This window comes from Cyprinodon tularosa, unplaced genomic scaffold (genome assembly GCF_016077235.1).
Source record: "Cyprinodon tularosa strain WSP-4 unplaced genomic scaffold, ASM1607723v1 ctg180, whole genome shotgun sequence".
Classification (NCBI taxonomy): Eukaryota; Metazoa; Chordata; class Actinopteri; order Cyprinodontiformes; family Cyprinodontidae; genus Cyprinodon; species Cyprinodon tularosa.
Window position 1 is genome coordinate 719809 of NW_024038609.1, and position 26950 is coordinate 746758.

The 26950-nt window shown below is 37.8% G+C and overlaps 1 protein-coding gene across 1 annotated transcript; it reads left to right on the forward strand.

Annotated features, from left to right (window-relative positions):
* The first annotated feature begins 2407 nt into the window (after positions 1–2407).
* LOC119781628 (protein FAM3C-like) lies at positions 2408–23248 on the forward strand. The gene is made up of 11 exons (XM_038282167.1): positions 2408–2637; positions 6577–6701; positions 14479–14517; positions 16275–16358; positions 16743–16802; positions 16874–16982; positions 17150–17208; positions 19036–19086; positions 19161–19245; positions 21112–21238; positions 22719–23248. The coding sequence occupies exons 2-11, from the start codon at positions 6683–6685 to the stop codon at positions 22806–22808; spliced, it is 723 nt and encodes a 240-aa protein (XP_038138095.1). The 5' UTR covers positions 2408–2637; positions 6577–6682; the 3' UTR covers positions 22809–23248.
* Positions 23249–26950: the final 3702 nt, after the last annotated feature.

The following is a 26950-nucleotide window of genomic DNA, read 5'->3' on the forward strand; positions in this document are numbered from 1 at the left end:
GAATTATGGAGGCCATTATTATTATTAATATATCAACTTCAACGCCATAACTGGATATAAGGACAATGCTGATTATTGATGATTATGCATACCTTTGTTAAACATATTGGTAGGATTGTATATTTTATGTGACAGTACAATTACTGTGCAGGAGAGTGCCACATGGTTACTCCTATGTTGGTTGTAATGACGGTCCTTTGACCACTAGAAGATGTGTTTGCCTGGCATAGTCCGGGCCTGATGAAGCTTTTTGTTTGTGTTTGTGTATGTATGGGTGTGAAATACCACCAATGTAGGGGATAAATGCAGTGACCTCGTAACACAAGATGCTGCTTGGGCATTGGTATTTGCCTCTGCTGAGAAAACAGAATTAGAAAATCTTGCTACAAAAAAAGTAAGCAATGAGGACGGGTTCTCTTAAGGGAGCCAAGAGGGGGATCCCTCTTTGTTTTTGTATATTCTGTTTTCTGCATTTTATTAGTTTAATATTTACTCAGACACCACCACATCTTATATTACTCACTTCTACTATATGGTGTGTGTTTAATCTCACGTTTGGTTTAGTGTGCACAATATATATATATAAACTTTTGTCACTTGGGTGAGTTCACATTTAAGGTGTTTTAGATTAGTAATCACCTGCATAATCACGTAATTGATCCTTTTAGGATCAAAGGGGGGAATGTTGTGTATTAATCTGCACTAATCATAAGATAAAATAAAGTTAATGTTTTATAAGTTTAAAGTTGTTTTCCCAAATACTGTTATAAGAGCAATTCAAGGCCAGAGAGGAGAAAAGCAGAGCAGTGAGTATGTGTAACTATTGCACCTGGCCCCAATAGGAGTGAAGTCTGCAGGACAACGCAGGGTTGAGGCCCCTTAGTGATAAGAAAGCACACTCAATAAAAATGAAATATTTGACATCTCAAGGTTGCCCAGCTCAGCAAAATTTGGCCATACAAAAAGAGTTGTTATTTTCAAGGCACACGGAGCGGTAATGGTCCCAGAAAGGGTGATGCTTTGACTAAGATACAAAGGGGGAGCAGTAGGCCAGACTGACATGGCTTGAAGCAAGGGAAAGATGTGTTCTGACATGTTTGTGACTAAACCGTCATAAGTTTCTGATTTGAATGCACCAGATGTTTTCATGGCCTGAGAGATTGCTCTCACAAGAATGAGATGTGTCTATGAATGTCACTGTGTTTTGCTGATAAATATCAATGTGACCTTTACCAAAGACTGAAATATGTTCTGAAGGGGGTTTTCCACCGATAAGAAATGTATAAAAGGGAGCTGCGTTCACCATTTGTTCAGCTTCGGCAGCTTCGGTGTTGTGTTTAGCAATAAACACACTGGACAGCTGCCTCTGCCTAAATTTTTTGATCTTTGTTTGAGACTTTTTCTGCTTTTTAAGAACTTTGAATTTTTATAAAACTTAGCTTCAATTTTAAGTCGTCAAGAAGAGAATTATAGACGACACTAAGCTCTTCTTTTTACTGCTCTTATTGTGTGTTTGCAGCACGTTTGCTCTTAGCCTTTCTACTTTGCAAGTGTGTGTCAGAGTAAATATTGTGTTTTATGGCCTCATATCTGTCACAAGAGCTTTTGGTGTTTGCCACACTTTTATGTCTTTGCAGTGCATTTATAGCTCTTGGCTTCAATACCTAGCCTGACGTAGTCCTACTCAATTCTAGTCAGAATATGAGTCTGATACTGCTCCATAGAGCTGTGATCATGGGGCGTGTTTCGAACGAACCAGGAAAAAAAATGCCTCTGCACTCAATTGGATAGACCTACAACCAATAAGAGCAACGGAGTGCGTGACGTATGTTAAGCGAGGCATAGTTGTTGTCAACAAAAATCAAAGCGTGCAGTTGCACGCCTAGAATAAGAAGATGAGCTTTGATCGCGTTTCTCTGTTCCTCTTTTAAAATTAATTTGCTGTCGATATCTTCTAGAACAGACCTAATAGCAGAATCTACTCACCTCAACTCTCCAGCGGCAGCCATTGTTGTTGTCACCCAAGCGCGTTGTTGATCATCTGTCCTTCATCGTATAAAGCCCGCCCTGACAATTTGATTTGCCCGCCAGATTTTGTGCCAGCATACTCGTGCTACTATTGAGCAATGCCAGACCAAACTTCCCAAACTCAAACGTTGTGGGCGGGGCTAAGTTCGGAATGGCGCCCAGGCTATTCAATACCAACTGCAATAAAAAAAAAAATCCCACAGTTGTAAATGTTGGTTACAGTACACCTGTTTTTAAAAAGTTTTCCCCTTCTGGGTTGAACTCTGACATTAACACACCCTGAATGCTGTGATCCCATTGCATTGACTCATAGTGTCGCTAGGCAGGTTTACTTTCAGTTTCTAAAGAGGTCAAGTTTAAGACAGAACTGGATGAGCTGAGAAACAGAAGGCATTAAGGCTGACGGCAGAAACACTTCATATGGGTATGCAGGAATGTTTTAGTGTGAGTTGAGAAGGTGAGAGCTGTCCTGCAGTTAAGATTGAAAGTAAGAAAACTAGCAGAAATTGAAAAATGGGAAGCTCTTAAAACTTCACTTTTTTAATCCTGTTGTATTTTGGTCGTGTTGAGAAAAGAGACACTTCTTCTCTGAAGCAAAAAAAGAAAACAGTAAGTAAATTTTATTAATAATTAAATGACAACTTTAGGTTAAGAACCAGTTCTATTTTGAACTATACAAAAATATGAATATGAATCTTTTTCTTTATCATAATTCTTTACGTGTAAAGATCACAGATGTTTTAATAAAATGTTTATTTTAATTTGCATAACTATTCAATAATACTTTATTAATCTGCGAGGGGAAATTCAGTTTCTTTCCAGAAGACAGAAACACACAGAATGAAAAACCACAGACATTAAACGTGGGGCGGCGCGGCCTCCGTGGCTTCCTGCCATGAAAGGTGTTGCCCTACAGATGGGAAAAAAAGAAAAGGGATAACAATGAGTGTGAGCAGGAAAAAAAATATTTCACAGTCAATCCTTTTTCAAACTTTATTTATAAAGCACATGTAAAACAACCGGGGTTGACCAAAGTGCTCTACAGATATCACAGTTGCAGGAAATAAGGTAAAACCTTAACCCTTTAAAGGGCAAGTTACTGTTTTTTCATCAGTTTCTATATCCAGCCATTCAGCAAAGATGCTCCTACATGGCTGTGCATCTTATTTTGGCAATTGAACAATTAGATGAGCCATTTATTTATATATAACCCACTGTAAATTAAGTTGAAAAAAAAAAAAAGGTTAGCTCTAAGGTTTGTGTTGTACCAAAAAAATTTGTTTCTTTCACTCCCAGAGTGTTTTTCACAAATTTCTTATAGAAGCACTTTTGTTATTTTTCTTAATATATTCAGGCAAGTTGGCATTTTTTGTTATTACATTGATCTTAATTTTCGCCATCAAAATGTCCATATTTTTTTAATGTTACAACAGTGATAAGGTCTTGTCCTGGATTCCAATAACACTATTGGCTTGAAAAATACACAAACACAATGCAATAAAATAGAGTGAAAGTAAAAAAAAGAATAAAATAAGTTAAAATTTAAATAAAAATGGAAATATATATATATTTTTTTTGCCAGATGTCCTCTTAGACTTGATTAAAAGCCGAGGAGAAGAATGTGTTTTCAGGGAGGATTTAAAAATCCTTAGCAGGATTCAGTTAGAGATTGCAAAAAACCTCAACAAAGATGCAACACAACATCTTGCAGGAGGGATAGTGGAGAAATATGAGGAGAATATCATGTCTGAGCATGTGAGTGTGTGCGAAGTAAGTCCATGAAGCACTGTTCCCAGGGTCAGTCTCCTTGACAGAGGTTCATCAACCCGGCCGAACAAGACAGGTTCACAGATGTCCTCAGGGAAGGGAGGGCGAGGCAGCGCCCTCCGCTGAGAACAAGTCAAACAAAACAAGCAGATTTTAAAAATAGGTTTAAAATAATTATAAGTGCTGTACACATAGTAGTAAAAACACAAGACATAAGTACGTAAAAAAAAAAATAGTATATTAAACGAATGTTTTAGTTTTCTTTTGGAAGCAACAGATCCTTCCAAAGCCGTACCTAGGATGAGAGCCAGAAGAAGAAAATACCACATTTAGTTTTAGCTGAGGTTTTTCTCTTTTATTCCTGGTTTATCCCCGGTGAGGCTGAACACATGTTTCATCCATGACCTCACATCCAGAGCTCAGGTAAAAAGTTTATCCTTCCACATCTGACCATCAGGAAAGTCATCAAAATAGGGCTGCCCATCATTAGCATAATGTTTTGATGAAAATCAAGGCTGTTTCTTCCATGGATTTTTCCAAGTAGCTGTAAGTAGATATTAAAAAGAATATCACTCAATACTGACTTAATTCTGATGAACACCATATTTATATGTGTTCATTTCAAAATTTCAATTTGGAGCCAATTTTCAGTTTCCATTTCAAATTGGCACCTGTGATGGGGGGGCTGGCGTACCATACTTGGCGTAGGGGGGTGGACTACCTGGGTTGTGACTGCCTGGCAGCCATAGGTATGAGAGGAGCATATGGATGGGAGGCTGGAATGGTTACTTCAGTGGGCGCTCTCTCATTCCTGTTGACTGCCGGTCCAGGCTTGGGCCTCCTGGCCCTTTGGGGTCATCACTTGGTGGTGGTGGGCCTCTGGAACCCGGAGATCTCATCTCGTCCATCTTGGGCATGACCAGCCACCGGTGGAGCACATTGGCTTGCTGTCAAAGCCCTGTGGGACCCGGGGTGCCTCTGGATATCCTGGGCTTGCATCGCCTCTTTTTCTATGCAGGGCCCTATAGGGTGAATCTGGGGCCACCCACACCTTCTATTAAACACATTTTCCTTCTGATCAAGCTTTCTAAATCCTTTATACAGGAGCATGCCCATGCATGCATGGCATGGGAGATTGGTTCTAGGTGTTCACACTAATACTTAATACTAAGCTGCAGCTAAAGATATATACCACCCAGAATAATATTGTTTAATCTATAAAGGTTCTGCTTTCCACACAGGATATCTACTGCCTTTAAAGTTATTTTATGCTAATTTTGGTTGTCTGTTGTCTTCTTTTTGCTTCTATGTTTTCAATTCTTATTTTTTTCTTAATTCTACTTTTTTCCCCACCTCCATTTTCGTATCTGCCTGTTGTATATGATTTTACTCAAAAAAATTGTTTTTAATAAAGTTAAACATATAATTATCAAGCGAAATCTTATGGCAAAATTCATACTGGTCTCCTTGTGGAAGCAAATCTGTTGGGTTATCAGCTAAATCTGGGACATTCTATTCCCAGACTTATATTGGCAAAACAGGACACAACAAAACAAAAATAAATTAGTTTTAAACTACAGAATTACAGAATTAAATCCCTCCCGGATTATAACTCATTAAGATCCCCCTATTTTAGATAATTGCTCAGAAATTTTAGAAGTAACGATCTGGAGGTCAAAGATAATCAGATCATTCATAATAAACATGAGGTTGGTGAACTAAAGACTTCATACCAATGAAGGTCGGCTGAACAGGAAAAGCAGGCTTTAGAAAGCAGACCTGGAAACATTTGAGTGCTGCGAGACTCTTTGAACAAACTGCAGAGCCTGTTAGACCAGAAATGTCGACGGTTACACAGTCCATAAACTGAGGTCTACATGCGTGATCTGAGTGGCTTTGTTAGACCAGAGAGAGTTATTTCCTCTGGGATCCTGTTTACTCTTCATCAGCTGATTCGGTTCTACAGATTAGTGGACCAGATCCGGACAAAAACATTTAGAAATTACTAAATTTATGCATTTTTTTAGATAAATGTTTTTATTAAAGATGTAAGTCATGAAAATGATCTTCAAATCAAAGGGAAAGATTGTTCTCTACTTAAAAATACACACACACACACACACACATATATATATATATATATATATATATATATATATATATATATATATATATATATATATATATATATATATATATATATATATATATATATATATATATATATATATATATATATATATATATATATATATATATATATATATATATATATATATATATTAAATCAATGTATAAGATGGATGCATAAACACCTGCATTTTATTTTAGTGTGAAATGCTTTGTAAAGTAACTGATCATTAAAAATGCCTCCGGATCTTTACTGATCGAGGATTTTCTTAATTTGGACCCCTCTGATTTTTCATTATTTACCCCTGCTCTAAAGAATCTAAAACTCTGCAGTGTTTTGTTAATCAGCATTAAAAAGCATTTAAATGAACCTGAAAACCTCAAAACACAGAATCATGACATGAAAAAATTATGCTATATGAAGTTTTTATTTTATTTTATGACTATTTATAACATTGTTGAACTGACAGATCATCTTAACATGTGTTTTATAACCATCTTGCTGAAGTACTAATAAAACTGATGCATCTGTTCTTGAATTCTCACTATGTTTGCTGCCAGGCTGAGTAAACTCCTCCTGCAAACTAAGGTGTAAAACATTCCTCACCCTGATATAAGAATGATAATAAAGATGAATCTGTGTGTTTGCAGCTGTTCATTGGATGTTGCCGTGCGTCCGGAGGCGGAGCTAAGTTATACTGTTTGCAGTGGATTCCAGCAGTGACTGTTCACAGTGAGGCAGCGGGACCAAAGAAACATGTTCACCTTGAAAGTCGGTCAGTTCAGCTCATTTCTTCATGACTTTGGTTTCTCTCTCTGGTGTCTGAGGGTCTTAGGAGGAGCAGCTGGGTTACCTGAACAGGTGTAGCTCAGACTTCAGCTGCTTTTCCTTTTCTGATCTGTCTGCTTCTAGGTTAGAATTAGTCTCATTACAGCTGTTAAAAACTTATATATAACATTTCAACAAATGGATAATCTGAGCCTCCAAACATCTTCAGCTGAATGTCAGAGCTTGAAGCTGTAGAGGAGCGTCGAGCAATCCTACTATAATTACACATATCAGCTCTTTATATAACTCAGCTATAAAAGTTATGCACTGTTCTTGGAAGATATAATGAGCAGATTTCGTTCTCTTAATTAATCCTCAGTTGTTTCAGTTGTTCAGTGCCTGACTTAGTGTCTACATTAGTAGGGAACAACGATAGAGTCACCAACAGCAGAAAATCTGTAAAACAGAGCAGACCTTTGGTGTCGTTAAAATCTTCACTTCAAGGCTTTAGGTTTGGTCAAAGCTGAGCCAGAACTTTTCTCCTCATAAAAGATCTTGATTTATATCACTTTCTAAACTTTTCACTGTTAAATCTCCCTTTTCATTTAGTGCAGTTAAATGTTTTAGGTTAGTAGGTAACAGATTTTATTTACTTTTCGGACATTTTATTGTATTTCTCATTGATTTTATTAAATTAAATGTTCGATATCTGTGTTTCTAAGCCTTCCAAAGTCAACAATAGACATAAATATGATTAAATATTGCCCCTGGCTCTTTAGAACATTCATCATTACAAATATTAATTGTTTTGCTCCAACTTGGTAGAAGGACACTTGCCTTGACTTTGACCCCACTTCTCTTTCTGTCGCCCATTTCATGATGATGTGCAGGAGCTGCTGCAGTTGTCATCACACGTCTTTTGGGGCTTGGGCTCATCGTTAGAAGAACTTCTTTCAGATGAAAAACACATTATACTACTTAGACCAGGCATGCTCAAAGTCGGTCCTCGAGGGCCGCTGTCCTGCAGGTTATAGAGGTTTCTCTGCTTCAGCACTGCTGATTCTGATGATTGCATTTCAGCAAAGGCTAAATCGGCTTTCAGTGAAAATCAGCTGTGCTAAAGCAGAGAAACCTCTAAAACCTGCAGGACAGCAGCCCTCAAGGACCGACTTTGGGTTCGCCTGGTCTAAGCCTGACTAAGACATTAGCTAAAAAAGAACAGATAGTAATAGTAGCTGTGAGAATTTTGGTTTTCTCTGCCAAATATCAACGTTTGCTGCCTCTGTTTGTGGGGAAGAGGCGGTCCTGTAATGTAGATGCTTCCAGGAGGAGGTCGGTCCTACTGCAGGGCCACGCTGCGGCCATTTTAACAATCCAGAACAAAAGTTGCTTCATTCATCTACATTTCTAAATGTTTTTTCTTTAAATTATTGACTTAATAAACCTAAGGAAAGTCAGAGCTTTAATTTATGCTTTGAATTCAGTCGTTTTGACATCTCCTGACTGCTGCTTGTAGAGACGTTGAAATGCTGTTCTTCGTTATCAGTGTTAACACAGATTCCTACTCTGTCATTTTAAAGTCATTATATTAACAAAAGACTGACAACAAAAATACAGCAACAACTTATTCTCAACAACATACCATAAAGATGACTAATGCAGGATTACTGCTATTTTATAAATCAGTTTCTAGATTTTATGGGGCAGAGTTTTTCCTTGCAGTCATTTAGGCGTCTTCTATGTTATTAAAAATAAAGAACAACAGCTGAACCTGTTCTATGTATGTAATATGTAGAACCATTACTTAATTCTATGTGTGAGCTTTACTGGCAAGGGCTTCATGAAAATCTGTTCTAGTGATATATTTTGGAACTATGGGCGTTTATGCTCCTCTTGGTTTCTTACAAACAGCATAGATCGAGGTGTCATAGATTAGATAGACCTCTCATGCCTGCTGCTCAGCGAGCAGAATTTGTGTGGAAAGCTCAGGCATGCATGAATCCAGAGAAATATCACTTTAGGTCTGATTCTGATGAAGGATGACTTTTATAGTACAGTTAAACCTGTTTGGGTTTTATTCACTGTGATGCAGGAATGAGGTTGTTTGAAGTGACGATCTTTGTTTACTGGATCTGTCCCTTTAAAACAAACATCAGATGAAAAAAAGAGGCGATGTTCCAACAGAACTAAAGACAGAATTAACCTGAAAGTCCAGCTTTTTACTTCCAATAATTTTATGTCATATTAGTTAAAATATCTCAGTGACTGTTTTCCTCGTTGATGTCAGCTTTGCATTTGAAGTAGAGGTGGAAACATCTAAGCTTTTTTTTTAGAAACCTGATGAAGTTTGACTCAAAACTTTAAGAGGAAAAGTTTGAGCAGAAGCTGGTCGTCTTTTCTGATGTTTCCGTTCTGAAGAGGAGAAGAAGGAGGCTCCTCTGAGGTCACCGGGCTCCTTTTTTCAAAGCTGCTCCAGATCTTCCCCCTTTCTTCTCTGGCCGGCTCTGCTCCAGCCAAGGCAGACGTCACATGCTGTCATCAGCTGTGCTGGAGACGTCCACCATGACATATCCTAGCAGGCTGACTCCAAACAGTCTGAATCCATGAGATTAGAAGAAGAGACCTGACCACAGCTCTCAGAGATGAACTGAAGACACGGCATGATGATGTAATCTGATCCGGCTTTCTCTCCTCTGAGGTTCTGACTTCCGTGGTTCCTAGTAGTGTTAATTTTAGCAGCCATTTTTCAATTTAGTTTTAGTCTTAGTCCAGTTTCAGCATCGTTTGTTAGTTTTTATCACATTTAGTCGACATCATCGCATTTTTATTTAGTCTAGTTTTAGTCGACTATAAGTCAAGCATTTTAGTCTTTATTTTAGTCCAAGAAAACATAATTTTATTAGTTTAGTTTTAGTCAACAAAAACTGTCAACATTTTAGTCTAGTTTTAGTCAGGACATAATTTTAACCTTTTACTTTTTTGTCAGCAGATAACGTTTAAGATTTCCTAAAATTATTTCAACATTTTCTCTCATCTTTTTGATAAAAAACACAATTTTAAGGAACACATGCAGACATGGAAGATGTTCTGACAATATTTGCATATTTATTTTGAACATTGTTAAGGTTCAAAGACACAAACACAAATGCTTGCATTAAAGCAAATAAAATACACCTGACAAGGGAAACAAATAAATAAAATTAAGTGTCTTATGAACTTAACACAAGTGCTGGCTGTTTAAAGCTAGTTCACATAGAATAATAAAATAAATAGATTTGAGGTCAATGTTGTTAAAAAAAAAAAAAAAAAAACTCCAACTGATACAACAAAAGTGCTTTCCTTCCAGCTTTAGCTGGCCTGTCATTGTTTCTGGGTGGCTGGTAGGTTGTTGTTGGTGGTGGTGTATCTTTAATCTGGAACAGAAATTAATAAAATGTCAGGATAGATGCACAGCATAACAGGAATTCCAAGTGTATAAGTAGCATATAGGTTTCTTTTTTTCCTTAACAAAAACTAAGTCTCTGTAAAAACTACATTTGACCATCCATTTCAAACTCATACAATCAACCTAACTATCATTTTATGCAGGAATAAATTGCAGACATTTTTATGTGTGCATGCATTTTGGTTGTATTAATATTGATGCCAATTCAAATCAAATGTTCTTGTAATAGTAATATGCAGATAAACAGAGCAGCATTTTATGTCACCAAATAAAGACATCCCTGCAGTGGTTCCCCTAGCAATGACTATTTTGTATATGAAAATCTAGGTTAAAGTTGCTCTGAATTATGTGTGGCATATTATTTTTATTTTGTCTTATCCTGATAAATAGTTTCAGTTCGTTTTAGCATTTAGCATACATGTGTAGCTGCCAAGGTGTTTTGTGTTAATTATAGTTCACTTGCAGCTCCTAGATTACCTAAAACGTCTGTCTGCTTTAATCAAACTTGCAATTTAACTGAAACTATATCTGCCCGGCCAGTATAACATATCTAAGTTAGCATTTAACTTCACATACAATTCTATCAACAAGTGGCTACGGTCGCTACGTGCTAACAAGCTAACGTAACGTAGCCAGCCTGGATACTAAATGCTATGGAAGTTAGCCAACATTAGTTAGTTTATCATTGGGACATTATAGCCGTTGATTTAATGTTACATTATAAACAACCACCACCAATCTTTCTGTTAACTTACCGTAATGTCTTTGTGGTGAACTGCGACGTGTCTCTTCAGGTTTGTTGTGTTTTTTCCAGCTATCATGTCGCCACATACCTTCCCTTCCACTAAAATCAAGCATTTGGTTTTGTTCTCCACTTAAATGAAGCGAAAATGTGTCCATATAGCACGTCTCCTCTTTCTCCTGAGCCCCAGAGTAGGCTACTCTGTGCCGGTGTAGGTACCAGATTGACTCGGGCTGCCAGATTGACTCGGGGGCCTGCGCCTTTTGATGACGTCACAATACATAATTGTTTTAACGTTTGCACAATTGCGCAAAACATTTTGATTGGTCTGGACAGCTTACTAAAGTAATTATAGCGGGGTGTAGGTTTTATTCGAAAGCGGGATTGCTGTTTGTAAACGGACAATTTTACGAAGACATTCTCCATGGTCCCTGCGCCTTCTGATGACGTCACCGAATTCGCCATGGGCCTTGCGCCTCCCGATGACGTGACATTATGGCAATGCCACTCAAACACACTACATTGAGCCCGCGGTCTGCATTTGTAACGAGAATAAATTCAGGAGAATGAAGCTAAAGGGATACAAAAAATAAACTTGTAATATTACAAAACCAAAAATACTACGAATACAAAGTATATTCAGAGATTAAAGTCCCTCTGATACTGTTTAAGTGACTGAGAAACTGCAGATTTGCCACATTTAAGATGGCGGACGCTCTGACGCATCTCAAAAGGCGCAGGCCCCCGAGTCAATCTGGCAGCCCGAGTCAATCTGGTACCTACACCGCCCGCTCCAGGTGTGAAAGTGGGTGTGCGGGAGCTGACGAGGAGGAGGCGGAGGAGGAGACGAGACAGGATTTGAAAAAAACATAAAATAATAATATATAATTTTCGTCTCGTCTTTGTTCGTGAACTAAAATGTCCATAGATTTTAGTCCAGTCTTTATTTACCGAACTGCACTTTCGTCTCGTCTTTATTAGTCCACGAAAATTATTTCTGATTTAGTCCCAGTTATTGTTTATTAGTGGGGATTTTCGTCTCGTCTCGTCTAGTTTTCGTTCGGTGAAAAATGTGCGTTGACGAAAATATTTTCGTTTAGTTTTCGTTAACGAAATCAACACTAGTTCCTAGGAGTTTTTCTATCTGGCGCTGATCTATCTGATCCTGGTTGGTCCTCTGAGCTGTGGTCTCTGTGGACACTTTTACAATGCAGCTAAAAATTTGACTGTTTACACAAGCTTTTCACAGCAGCTAATCATCTTATTCATTAATTTATCTTTGCTTTACTTGTTTTTACCGCTTTAACCGCTATGTTTTTTATCATATGAGGCGCCTTCGGAAATAGTACTATAAAATTAAAGTTTGCTTTCTTACTTTACTTCTGCTTGGATCAAAAGGTAGAGGCAGGATTTCTTTCCTCTCCTAAAGAGGTTCAGTATCCTGCTGTCATGTTGCAGAGTGACGTGGAGGCAGAGCTGAAAGCTGAAGCTCTGCTTCAAAGAGCTCTAGGTGGCTCCAACCCTCTCCTTTGGTCATAAAGTTCGGATCCTGATGAAAGATGCAGATCCTGATTCGAATTGAGTTGATTTGAATTGAGAAAGCTTCCTGGAGAGGTGGCGAAACGTCTTCAAATCTTGAAAACCAAGTCCAGTGGATATTTTTTTGAATTTTTACGGAAAAACAGAAAGGAGCTTCCTTTGCAGGATGAGCAATGGAAATCAGGAGATGATCTCTATCATCAGGTCAAGGTTCTGGTTTTCTCTGAAGCCTCCTCCATCTGGTACCAGCAGCTCCTTTCTTCTGTTGCTCAGGGATAAGAATCCAGGTTCAGTGATCCACCATCTCCAGGAGTTCAGTCACTTAGTGGTTTTCTTTAAAACTCTGTTATTTAGCAGAGGATGAAAGTAGTTGAACATAGAGTGGAAAACTTTGCTCACAGTCAGCTACAGGTTGGATTTTTCTCTTCTGCTTGTTCACTTTGTGAATGAATAGTGAGGATGTTTGTTTCTCGGGGGAATCAGACCTGTAGAAACCTGGAGGAGAAGGTGCTTCCACCTCCAGACTTAGGGGAAAATGTCCGTCCTTCCGCCCGGCACAGAGGCAGCATCATGGCGTAAGATAGCAGTCAATAAAAACCTTTGCATTGGTGTTAAGAAACATAAATAAATCTTATTTTATTAGTTTCTTTTTGTCAACTAATAAAAATGTGAAATAAGAATTTTATCTGTGAAAAAAAAAGTTTATTGATGGATTGATTGACTTTATTGATCTCACAGAGAAGAAATGTACTCGTTACATCAGCTCAAATAGTCAAAGGAGAGGACTGTGCAAAAGGAAGAAAAAGGTGCACGGATATATACACTGTGTCCACATATGACAGCTTTTTTTTACAGTATATAGTAGGATCATTATACAGGGTTATTGCACAAGGTGTTTACATGGGTATTTATATAGATGGATGATAATGTTTACATATAGTTATTGCACTGGGGGTCAAATATGAGGAAACAGGATACTGCACAAGTTATTGCCGTAGTGTCGCATTGTAGAGTCTGCTGGCAGCAGGGATCAGAGGGACTTTTTTACAATCAGGATGTAAAAGTCTTTCACTAAAGGAGCCGCTCAGCTGCTCTACAGTCTGGTGGAAGGCTTTGCAACGACATAAGTACAAATCACAGTTTTACAACCGCTGATGTAGCTCTTACACTCCTCACCAGGTGAGGGCAGTAATGGGCCGGAAAAATGTTTGCCAGGTTTTAAGGCAGAGAAGGAAAGAGAAGAAAAACCGAACCACAAGTCAAGGGTTATACTGTGCATGAGTTGAAAACAATTCAACGAAGATATAACTTTTCAGTTAATGGTTAACAGACCAGCCTCTGTTAACGCTCGTTAACTGAGGTTGGTGAACAACTTTCAGGCTCATTACTGCCTCCCTCTGGTAAGGAGTGTAACAGCTAATTCAGGGGTAGATTTGTAGCCAGAAATTTGCAGTTTTTACTTGTTTTGTTGCAAAGTTTTAATTTCTAAACTTGTTTAAAAACATTGGATGTCCGATGGATATATGAACTGAAACAAGGAAAAAATATAGGTATGTTATTAGCATCCGTTTTTATTGACAGCTTTCTTAGTCTGTACAGCTGGTGCCTTCAGGAAAACCAGAAAAATCCCAAACAGTTTGGTAGGATTATCTGTGCAGAACATCCAAGTGTGTTCAGAAAACAGCTCATTGGATGAGCACATTGATTATTTTGAAATATTGTTTGTTTATTTATTTAAATTTCTCTTATAAAGATATACCATAGAAATGGTCTTCAAATCCATTAGTATCTTCACACTGATTAGCAATGGTGAAAAAGGATGAAAACTGAACCGTAAAATAAACCTTTGTCTCAAATCCTCTTGATTCTTTTTCTGTAGGAAATAAATATTCACGTCTTAAACACAGGAGCTCAGATTATCTCCACGTTAAACCTGCTCTGAACCGTCACCATCAGATCCGCCTGCTGCAGAGGATGATGATTCCGCCCTTCATCCTGTTTGACCTGCTCTTCCTGAAAAACTCAACACTCATGTCAACATTTTTTTTTATATTTCAGGAAAACCAAACATCGGGAATAAATCCAGCCTCATCAGATGTAAGTTTAAAAGCTTTTTATTCATCCCTGTTTGATCGCAGCTGCATTTCCTGATGATTCAATCCGAAAGAAGGCGGTCAGAGGAGTCACTGCAGGAGGCAGAAATCTAACCGACTCTGAAACAGAACCCCAGGATGTGTCAATTTAATTCAATTCAGCTTATTTATGTAGCGCCAATTCACAACACATGTCATCTCAAGGCACTTTCCAGTTCACCAGATCTTCCAGTCAAATTGATTCAAAGTTTTCTATCAAAGGAAAACCAGTTGATTGCATCGACTCATTGACTAGGATTCAATCCCTCACACTAAGCATGCTTGTAGCGACAGTGGAGAGGAAAAACTCCCCTTTAACAGGAAGAAAACTCCAGCAGAACCAGGCTCAGTGTGAGCGGGCATCTGCTGAGGCCGACTGGGAGACAGAAGCAGAGATACAAAAAGCAGCTGTAAAAGGTGACCCCGTCCAGGAAACACACAGCCAGGCAGACGAGCTCCGAGCCAGCTCCCATGTCAGAGGATGAAGAGAGCACATCCAGCCAGTCACAGTCAGAGAAACAGGACTACAGTCAAAAACAGGCAGATCTCCAACATTTATTAACAAAGGCGTTGATGGCAGCAGCACAGCTAATGTTTCTATCCAGGATGGAGTCACAGAATTAAACAGTGTCACAGCCAGCATCACTGGCTGTGACACTGTCAGGCAAAGGATTTTGGGAATCCTTGTCGCTCCTTAATAATGTTAAAGGAACCATGATAGGAAACATCATGTTTCCTCTTCCTCTCTACTACCAGCACTATTCACACAGCTCTGATCATGGCAACTGATCACGCTCTTCTGCTTTGCTAACGACTCCCTATGGATTGAATGATTTCAGATGCAGCTGATGGATTAAATTTGAGTCTTTTACCCTTTAAATTTTTATCTGGATTATTACTATGGAAAGTCACAATAAGAAGTACCGGTATATAAACATTTGGACAAAAGACAGAGATGATCAGATTAAACCAGTGGTTCCTGGAATGAGGGGGCGCCCCCTAGGTGGGGCTTATGGCAATTACAGGGAAGGCCTGTTAAACATAAACTGCATGAACGACCAGCTTTGAGAGGTAATTTAAAATAAAAAAAATGTTGACTTCAATGTTAAACTCTGATTACAGTAAAATAAACAATTAAACCTAAAATTATTACATTTTAAAAGATGTAGGTTTGTGATTTAAAAGAAGACTCATTTATTTTATCTCAATATGGTTTATTGCTGTTGGTTACTTGTTGAAAAGATCAGGTGGAGGAAGGGCACGTTATTTAATTTAAATTAAGGAAGACACAATCGAGGAAAAGACTGAGAACCAAAGAATTAAACTAAAGATATAGAATTATATTTACTTTTCAGAGTTTACTTAAATCTGCACCAGAGTCATGAATCTGAAATCTATCACACTGAATTTATTACAATGTTTCTAGTAAATTTTTCTCAATAATTTGACCTTTATGAAAGTGATTAAGTTTGTAAAACAAAAAATAATATCTAGGATATGTGAAATATTTTTTTAATCATTTAATTTCCCTGCAGTTTAATCTGTAGAGAAAACTAGAATCAGAATTTTGGCTTTTTCCAAAGCTTTGCCCTCCTGCTGCAGAAATAAGTTTTTTGGATCAGAATCCGACCAGAAGACGTTTCTGTTTACTTGCCTCCTCCATGTTAAATTTAGCTGCAGATGTTCTGAAATGTCTCAGACTGATTTTTTTGTCTCCATCAGGGTTTTTTCAGACGCTGACGCTCATCATCCTCCTGGTGTTTATATTTGTTGTCGTCATGCAGCTCTACACCGACCCAATCAAAGGTCAGAACCCCCCACATCTCCTGCCTCTCTGTGGGTTAATTCTGCTCCTGTGGGACCAGCTGAAGCTGCAGATGCTGCAAAGCTTCCTGTTTTTATTAATAGGGATCAGTTCAGGGGTTCTGAAAAGGTTTTCCAGGTCTGGACCACAGTGCGTTTGTGAATGGAGCTCATAAAATTCTGTTTTAAATGGATCAAATCATGAGATCTAAATCTAAGAGAGGCTTCCTAGGAATATCATCTTGTTTGGTTGGTTTTGCAGAATTTAGAAGATTTGATGCTTTTAAAAAAGCTCGACTTCCATGCAGAGTCCATTAAATGATTCCAGATCATCAGATCTGACAGACTCTCAATAAGCAGATCAATTAAACGTTTCTTCTCTTCCAGGTTTAAGTAAACATTCATTCGGTTCTGATCAGAGCTCAATGGAGGGAACCAAAAAACCAGGTGAGTCACAGCTGAACCTGACAGACCAAGCAGAGCTGCTGGAGAACTGACCTGCCTCTCCTTCTCTGCAGAGGGACCGTGCTCCAAGGAGAACGTCTGTCCATCCAACCAGCTCAGCTTCTCCGTCCAGAGTGGAGCTGCAAACGTTGTTCCTCCAAAGATCTGTCTCAATGGAGAACTGTAGGAGCTCCAGTCTCAGACTCTTCTCTCCTCTTCTGGGTTTGGGTCCATCTGCTCTGTTTGTCTCTGCAGTCGTGGTCGTTCTCCATGTTTGGGTTCTCTCTGGTTCTTCATGTCTCTGCAGGTGATGTTGTTCACATGTGACTCACAGTGTTTCTTTGATGCAGGGTGTTAGGAACCACCTTGAACAACGCTGGAAGTGGAATCAACATCGTAGTGATGAACGGTCAGTCAGCTTTCCACGTCCCCTGAATTGTTTTTCTCTATAAACCTCATTTTGTACAACATTAAGCAGTCCCCACTGCCATTAGACTGCTGAACATTTTATAAAATGGGATTTATAAACAAAAAACCTGAATGTTGAAACTGTAACTCGTATACCGGTATGTTAACATTTATCACTGCTGCACTTTTGAAAATGAAAGCCTTGAGAGCTGTACTGAACGAAATGTCTTTTTGTATACACTCTCTGTGTCTACAAAATCACAATAAAGTCTGTCTAAGTCTAAGTTTAAGTGAATAGTTTCTGTTTTACTTTGAAACCTTTTTTTAAATAATTGATAATAAAAAAAAATCGTGTTGAAAAATATTTACCCATTGTTTGTTGACAGCCGTCTCATTAAGGCTTGTTTTTGTAACTTAATAGGATTCATGTTTTAAGAGCCTTTAAAACTCTCAATATCCTGAGGATCCATTAAATCTGACAAAATGTAATCCAGGACCTTTAAAAAAGTAGAACTCTAACCCAGAAAATATTTGCTTCAAAGGACTATGAGGGAAATTTAGAAGAAATATATAATGGTTATTTTCTTTTCATAAAAATATCTTTTTAAAGTTGATGTCAAAATTAAATTAAAATATGTGGGAATAAATTACAAATAATAACCTGAAGAAAATGATTATGGAACTGCTAAACAGTTTGTGTTGACAGGATCTTCCTCTGTTAAAGGGGTTTTTGTTAATAAAGTTAATTTAAAAGTTAATAGATGATTTACAGAAGCCATCACTGTCATACATCGCTGCTGCAGAAACCCTTTATAGTTTGTTTACTTTTTGCACTTTCCCCACTTTTTTTAACCAATCTGATATGTTTGTCGTTTTTCTCATCATTTTCTCTTTTATCTGATTATTGCTAAACAGCAAAACTAAAAATAACTCCTTATCTTTTTTTTTTCTCCAGTTGCCCAGATATTATAATCTCAACAAAGTATAGATTTAGAGTTTAATGCAGAGGTCTTCAACAGGGGGTCCGTGACCCCAGGGGGTCCACGGAGGTACTGCATGGGGGTCGCGAAAGTCCACTAATTGAAATGTCTTTAAATCCACATTAACATGAATTCAAAACTGTAGTAAACAGATAAATGGAGGCAGAAGATGTCTTTCAGTTATCAATGCTCACATTCAGCGACACACAGGAGCTCTTTCAAGCTGGGCACCGTTTCATTCACAACACCTGTCCCATCAACCAGGAATCAGAAATACTTTAATAATCCCAATTATTTTCGTTACATGACTCCATCTGTAATAGAGTGACTATAGGACCAGTTTAATATACATGTAACACTATTTCATTCAATATATATAATTAGAGGGTCCCCGCTCCATCTCACCATCAGTTTGGGGTCCTTGGCCCGGAAAATGTTGTAGATTCCTGGTTTACTGTTTTATTTCTGTGGGGAAGCTTCAGTTGCAGCAGGTTCTCCAGTCATGGTTTTCTCGCATAATGACCCGAGGGAAGCAGGGTTGGTTCTGGTCCAGATCTGGGTTTTTGCAGAACCTGCTGCTAGTTTATTAATTTCCTACAGTTTCGTTAACTGCATAGTTTGGTATTTCCTCATTACACACCCAAGCCTGCCCTCATCACTCTGTAGCAGACAAAAAATAACTGCTTTGTCATGCTTTGCTTTTAAATCATGAAAAATCAATGTTTTATAAAGATATTTGTGGTATTTTTTAATAAAGATAGGTGAGAAAAATCTGCTCTGAAGAAGGTAGTTTCCTCTCTGCTGTTTCGTCAGCTTCAGGCTGATCTCACCTGATCTGTGTCCTGCAGGTAAAACCGGAGAGCTACTCAAGTCGGATCACTTCAACATGTACAGCGGCAGTAAGTCCCCGTCGTCTGGAAGCAGACTGGGTCTGAGCTGAACCGGTCCTGATGCTGATGTGTTTCTGTTGCAGAAGTGGAACCTCTGATCGAGTTCCTGAAGAGCATTGAGACCGGTTCTGTGGTTCTGATGGCCGTCTTCGACGAGGGATCCACAAAGTAAACTATCCTTAAACACGTTGCATCTGTAAAGAAAAGCTTTAATCTGCTGACAGCAAAGTTATTTATTTTTACCTTATTAAAAGCTAAAAAAAAATTATTTCATGATGCCAAACGTCCTTCAGTCGCTGCTGATGCTTTTGATTAGCTTACAAAATGTCTAACTGGCTTTTTGACGAAATCCCCTTACATCAGCATCAGATGATGACTTTCTGTCTTGCTCTTATTTTTCTGAAATGATTGTTGGTCGTACTCGCCCTAATTCTGAATACCCAGATAAATCACCTCTTTTTGATCTTTTTATCACCAACATAAATACTCCACAGCTGCAGTTATTCTGATTGATCACTGTGATCATCCAGTTGTTGGTGCAGTTACAGATGTCACCTTGTTTTAAACCTGTTCTTCTCTGTAAAATGGCTATGAAGCATTCCTTCATGATCTAATTCTTTATAACTGGAAGTGAACTTCTCCGTTTGAAGATGTCAATCTGAACAATCTGGGATTAACAGTTTTAATCATTTTGTTAACAAACACGCCCTGTTTCATCAGCTGGGAGCTAACTGTGCCACCATCAGACTCTCCTCACAGATCATATGATTCACCTCAGACATGAGACAAAACATGTACTAAAAAACAAATAACAGTCAAATTAAACCAAACTATTTAATTTTTATTCATATGTATTTATTACCCAGTATTTTATTTACTCATAAAATAAAAAAAATTGAATGCATAAATTATTTGATTGGTAGGTTTATCCCTTTATAGGGCAAGTTAGCATTTAGCATTTTTGATGATTTGCATAAACCTTACAAATAGAGTCCCTCCGTCCCTTAGTGAGGTCTAGAAGCACAAGATCTATATCCAGCCCTTGAGCAAAGATGCTGCTACATGTACATCATATTTCTCCATTTGACCAATTAGATGAACCATTGAATGATTTATTACCTACTGTATATTAAGTTGGAAAAAAGTTAACAAGTCAAGAAATAAATGTAAAAAGCTAATTGAAAAGTCAGAAAGTGAATTTAAAAAGTTAATAAGCTTAGTTAACAATTATATTTAGGTGTATAAACTAAAAAATGTCAGTGCCAGTATCAGCATTAATGCTTTAAGGTTATATTGTACAAAAAAAATATTTCTTTCACTCCCAGAGGGTTTTTCTGCAATTTCTTACAGAAACACTTTTGCTATTTTTCTTAATATATTTGGTTAAGTTGGTGTTTCTTCTTATTACAATAATACATTTTTGTCATAAAATATCCTTATTTTTTTTAATGTTGCAAAGGTAATAAGGTCTTGTCCTGGATTCCAGTAACACTATTGACCTGAAATTTTGATTTTCAAAGTATTTAACTGAGTGGTCAAAAAAGAGTTAATTAATATTAATAGGTACATACATTTACTAATATTATTATTTATATATATATATATATATATATATATATATATATATATATATATATATATATATATATATATATATATATATATATATATATATATATATATATATATATATATATATATCAGAAGATATTTTCATGCATAAAATAAGCAGCTTTCTGAAAAAAAAACCAAACATGAAAATGTTAGAACTAGAAATTTACAGTAGTATGTTTATTACTGTTTTTTCTTTATTATTTTTTACTATTTTTTCAAGGCTGAAATTGTCCAGAGAGCTGTTTTAAGCGTTTCTTTTTGTTGTAAACTTGTGTAAACAAAATGACAAATTAATCTAAGTCTTGTTTTTTCTTCAGTAACTGAATGCTTGTTATTGTGAAATGTGGAAAGGAAGTATGTCTCTTTATTTACTATTATTAAGCAGGTTTATTGATTTATCCTTTTCCTGTGTTTGTACAGCTTAAACGATGAAGCCAGGGGGCTGATTGAGGGTCTGGGAAGCTCCACGATCCGGGCTCTGGGATACCGCGATAACTGGGTGTTTGTTGGTGGGAAAGGAGTAGCAGAGAAGAGCAACTTTGAGAAGGTAAAGTCATTAGGTGGAAATAATTCAATGACCATGATGCTCAGAAAAAAACTGGCAGAGAGGTAACAGTTGTTTTTCAGCTCATGGTGACATGACAAGCTTCACCTAGAGAAGATTCCTAAAGCAGCACTTTCTGAACACATCTGACTTTAAACGACTGAATTTCCTCCTTAGAGAGTCATCAGTTGAATTCAAGTGAACCAGGAAAAGATCTAAACTCCAAACCTCCACAGCTAATATCTTACAGCTCTTACAAGCTTCCTTCATCAAACCACCTGAATCAAACCAATGTCTTGTTCCAGAGCGACAAGACTGATGGGGAAACATAGAATAGAATAAAATAGAATAGAACAAAAAAGAATAGAATAGAAAGGAAATGAAACTGAAATGCCCAGTTGAGAAATTGTGCAAATAACAGCATGGCTGTGTTCATATATATATATGTTCATATATATTTACCGGTATGCATCTAAAAAGACCAGAATAGTGTCTCTTGGTTCCCCTGAACACTTCAGGACACACAGCAAAAACAATCTAGAAATAAGTAAAAATGTCTTATATTAAGTTTATTAACCCTTAATTTGAGTGGGTAAATAAGATGATTTGCCAATGGAATGATTCCTTTTATTCTTAAAATAAAATAATTAGATAATATGCAATTGAATTATGACAATGCAATATTTTTTATTATTTTATAAATAGTCTTGTTCCATTTGCAAAGTGATTCGCTTACCTCCTCAATTCAAGAAAAAAATGCACTTATTTTAAGAAAAAATTATTTATTTGTACATTTTCTGTAGTGCAGTGACCTTGACACCTGACTTTAACCTGCACTGTAGGTAATATAGAGCAGCTATTGCAGATTGCAAACATCTTTAAAGGCTGCTGACCTGCATATGTGTTGCTGCTCCAACAGGCCTGGATCAAATGACTGAATTTCCTCCCCTGCAGGTCTTCAGGTTTTTCACAGGTCTGGTAGTTTGACTTCTGTTGGATTTCAGGTGTCGTCTGGCCTTCAGTGTGGAGATTTTATACTGAAAGTTTGCTGTAGGCAGATATTTTCACGCTTTCATCATACAAAAAAAAATTCACCAAAGGACGGCCTGAATATGGACGTCATCATCACACCTTCTCTTCATACTCCCGTTTGCATGAAAATGAAGGCAGGCTTGGATGTATTTTCACCCACCACTAAGTTCCTACACCAATTAGTATAAAGACCCTGAATTGAGGAAGAAAGTGCAAAGAACCCAGGATAAAAAGTTGTGTTTTTTTCTTTTTGGTTGGTATGAGTTTTGACACTTATTTTATTTTGAGAAGTCTGTGAAACTTTCCAGATATATGCTCTAAAAGCAAAGTTTCCGCAAATTTGTCACCTTAGCAGAACTGTCTTGTGCTCCTCCTGAACAGGTCTCTACAAAAACGTTGCTATACTGACTCCTGTATTTGCTCTAAAACTGAATCTGTTTGTGTTTTCTAGTACATTAAGAGCGACTCATCCAAAAACAAATACGATAACTGGCCTGAGATGGCGGAGTTGGAGGGCTGCATTCCCAGATTCCTGGAATAATCCGACGCCGCAGCCCGAATCCAGGAAGTAGCAGGAGCAGGATTGAATGTTTGAGACTTTCTATGGATGTAAAACTGACCTGATCGTTTGTCCCGAATCTTTATGCATGGTTTCGTTCCATTGGAATCTCTTAATCTGACTCTTGAAGGAAGCTGAAGCTGTGACACAGAGAGGAGATAAAAAAGGAACCTGAGGAAGCATCCCTGCATCTCCACTGCTCAGTCATCCTCTTCCTCCTGCAGCAATCCTGCTGCTGCTGCTGCTGCTGTTACATTTCCTCATTTCTTTGATTCTACGATGTCAGAAAACTCCAAACTTCTAGACCCAGTTAGAGGTCTTTGAAAAGAAGTTCAGCATCAGGATGTTCTGAAGTCAACTTCACCGCCACAGCTTCTCTGCACTGCAAAATAAAAGTTAAAGAAGAGATCATTTGTCCATCATGAGAAGGTCCTGGGTTTTTATTTCCTCAATGTATAACACTTTCCAAATGTTTTAAAGCTTAAAAAACAATTTAATATTAGAGAATTCTTTTTTGTTGTTGTGGGATAGAAAATTTTAAAATTATTTCTAATAAAATCAAACATTTATACTCTATTTCTTAACCAGTTTGATTTTTTTTAATTTTTTTTTTTACTTTTTTGTAAAAAATGCAGTTTCTTTTTATATGACTTTTAGAAAATCCTGGGAAAATCTGCTTAGCGTAAATGTGGAGACTAAAATTAACAGAAAAATAAATTACAGCTTGTTCTAAAAAACACAGGTTCAAATTGCTCTGACCAAAGACCGCTGATTGTTGGAGTAGCTCCGCTGGTTTGACTCTGTTAATCTTTTAATAATGAATTCAGTTCCTCTGTGATTCTTTTTTCTGATTTTTTTTACCTTTGGTGTCGGATGCTGTGCGGCTGAAATAACCTCTTAAACCAGAGGTCATCAAAGCACTTAGCCAAGTCATGTGATTTCTTAATCTCATGATACAGTTGCTGACATCAATATAGAGCAACACAGACCAGGATTACTAATGTTATAATGTTATGACGGAGGAGTGATGTTGAGACGATGGATCCTCTCCTTCATGACCGGTTATCAACAGCATGAATGCTCAGTGCTTTACTTTGGGATGTTGTGTTCCCTTCAGCATCTGCTGTTGGCTGAAGAGAGAGGACATCTTTGGTCTCACATTAAAGTTTTCTTTTTAACTCAACAAGGATTTAAAGAGTTTACTGATACAAGGGAATAAATAAATGGTTCACAGGAAAATGGAGAAGATACTTGGTCTGCTGTGGGAAAGATGGTGGCAGTGTTTTAAGCTGGAGAGATAGAGAGGGGGGGGATCCGTCTATTTCTTCCAGGGGGGTTGTGAGAGGTGCTGAGTGATGCATGAACCAGGAGAGCAGCCCAAGCAGTGAGGAGGTTGATGGAGGAAGTCTTAATGGAGGGTTCTCCAGTAGAACGAGGAGACAGACTCATGGGAAGCAGGAAGACGGATCTGTGCATCCTCTGTGCATCACAGAGGATTTTATATTACCTACCTAAGTGAATGATGTTTCTATGATATTGGAGGTTCTCTACCTACCGTCTAACTCTGTGGTATTGATCCAAAAACAGATAAGATTAACTTCCAGTGTAGCAACAGGACTCAGCCATAGAGAGAATCTCAAACTTCTGAACAGGATGATCCCTGATGCCCCATTTATAAGATTTCTAGAATATCTCACTGGAAGGAAAACCAGAGGTAGTTCAAGAAGTCAAATGAGGGACTAAAATTCAATTACTATCGGTTTGCTTGGATGATCCTTTTTCTTTTATAGTTTCTTTTGTCTCTGTTTTCATCATCATTATTATTTTATTTCTAAAAAGTTATTTTTTTTAAATCTTTTTTTGTATTCTAGTGTTTCTCTGCATCATCTGTCACTGTTACCAATCTCTTGTTTGTAGACCAAATTGACTGCAGACATTTTTGGTTGGGGTCTGTACCTGATTTTAAATAAAATTTGATGCAGAAACCGTGAATGCAATCAATTCAAAGTTTGTTAAGACTTTAGAAATAGAAAGTATTTTATTTCCATATCTTTCACCCATAGATTTGCTCAGTTGGGTCATTAGAATATGATCTGCATGAGGATAAACACGCAAAATAAGACAAAAAGCATTTGCACCTGATTCCATGTGTTTGGTATACTAAATTTGGGTAGAATAGGAACCAAATGTAAATAGCAGTTACATTTACATAGGATGTAAACAGCTGCTTTGTTTTCACAGGAGGTTTAGAAGAGGTGACAGTTTCCCTGGAATTAAGCTCCCATTGCCAAGGGAAAAAAACTCCCTGTTTATTTTAGATGATTCAGATAAAAGAGCAGTGGCTGGTAGGTGAGAAGACAAACAATACAATCTGAAGACAAACAGTCTCAGACACACAGACACTTTGTTTCAGCTTCACCAGGATGTGAGGCAACAGCTGGTCCTGCAGGATTTACAGCTCCTGTTTTCAGATCAGATTTCTGGGTAAATTTGTTGTTGGATGAACGAACTGATCCATTCTTCACATCCTGCAGAGCTCCTGTTTAGTTTTAATATACAAAAACAACTGAAACACGAACTAAAATATTCAGAACAGGTTGGCTTTTCAGTTTGCTTCTATATTTGTGTAGAAAGGCAGCAAATGTCATGTCTTTCCTTTATTTTTAACCATCAATCATAACTGCATTTTGGAGCAAAACTTACCCAACAGTTAACCTATGATTAGTAGTGTTGCGCCAATACCAGTATCGGGCGGGGCCCGATCCAGCACTAAGGCTACGTTCACACTGCAGGCCTTAATGTTCAATTCCGATTTTTTTGTGAAATCGGATTTTTTTGCGTGTCCGTTCACACTTCCAAGTATATGCGACTTGTATGTGATCTACTGTGTGAACTGAAAGCGTTCAACCGAAGTGTCCCGCATGCGCACTCGAGGACGCGATGACGTCACATGTAGCAAGCGTCCTCAGTGTTTGCGGAAGCAAACATGACTCGTAATACCGCAGCGTATATTGCGTTCTTTAAGTTCTTCTCCAACAGGAGCAGGCACATTACGAACTAAATCTTTTTAAGAATTTCAAAAAGAAAGAGAGCCAGGTTCCGGTAAGACCCTTCGAGTTTGGTCTGAATCGAGCTATCTTTCCAAATATGAATTAAGTCAGCAACCTCACTTTCTCTCCATTGACTGCTCTCTGTGTTATCTTCCGCCATGGTTGTTAGTTTTTCCCGCCTCCGCTTAGTAGGACGCAGATTAGTAACGTTTAGTAACATTTGTCAAGTATCAATGACGTGTAGGTCGGATGAATGCGACCTGGCCGTACAGACATAGGTCGCATTTAAAAAGATCAGATACGTATCGGATTCAGGACCACATATCCAAGTGGCCTGGGTCGCATTTGAAAAAATCTGATCTGTGTCGTTCAGACTGTCATAAAAAGATCAGATACAGGTCACATATGGGTAAAAAAATCGGAATTGGGTCACTTCAGGCTGCAGTGTGTACGTAGCCTAAAATGCTGGTATCAGTATGGGCGAGTACCAACAAATAGGGCACCGATACCATTTTGAGAGGCAAGTTCATTCTATTGTTACCCATTGCAGGTAGGCAATAAAAAGTTCTACTGGATTCACTTTGTATTAGTCTTTTTCCTGCTTCACAAAGGTAGGCGGCAGCTTGATAAAGCCATGATGGCAATTATTTTACATGCAAGTAGTATGCAGCTCTTCATATATATACACACACACATAAATTTTGAACAGATGTTATCGGTATCGGCCAATACTGCACAGCCAGGTATCGGGTATCAGTATCGGGGCCAAAAAATGGCATCGTTGCAACGCTAATGTTTGAACAGCTGTGAAGAACTATGCACTAAAGTTATGTGGTTTTGTTTGAACAATTAAATCCTGAGAGCTGAAGCTTTGCTAGGGCTCAGGACAACACAGTCTTTTTGCCCTCTGAATCTGCTGGCAGTTCATTTGCCATCTCTAAGAACGGCTTCCTTTTTGCTATTAAACTCACAACATTCATTTTTGTTGGCCACAGCACAGGATCATTGAAATTAATGGCATGATTAATCTCTGAGTCACTATGCCTCTCTCTGTCTCCTCAAACACACACTGTT

Bases quoted from the DNA above. Each gene is read 5' to 3' on its own strand.
- LOC119781628 (XM_038282167.1), top strand. The intron at 16,983-17,149 runs GTAGGAGCTCCA...TCTTTGATGCAG, and splicing joins ATCTGTCTCAATGGAGAACT to GGTGTTAGGAACCACCTTGA. The intron at 19,087-19,160 runs GTAAGTCCCCGT...TTTCTGTTGCAG, and splicing joins CTTCAACATGTACAGCGGCA to AAGTGGAACCTCTGATCGAG.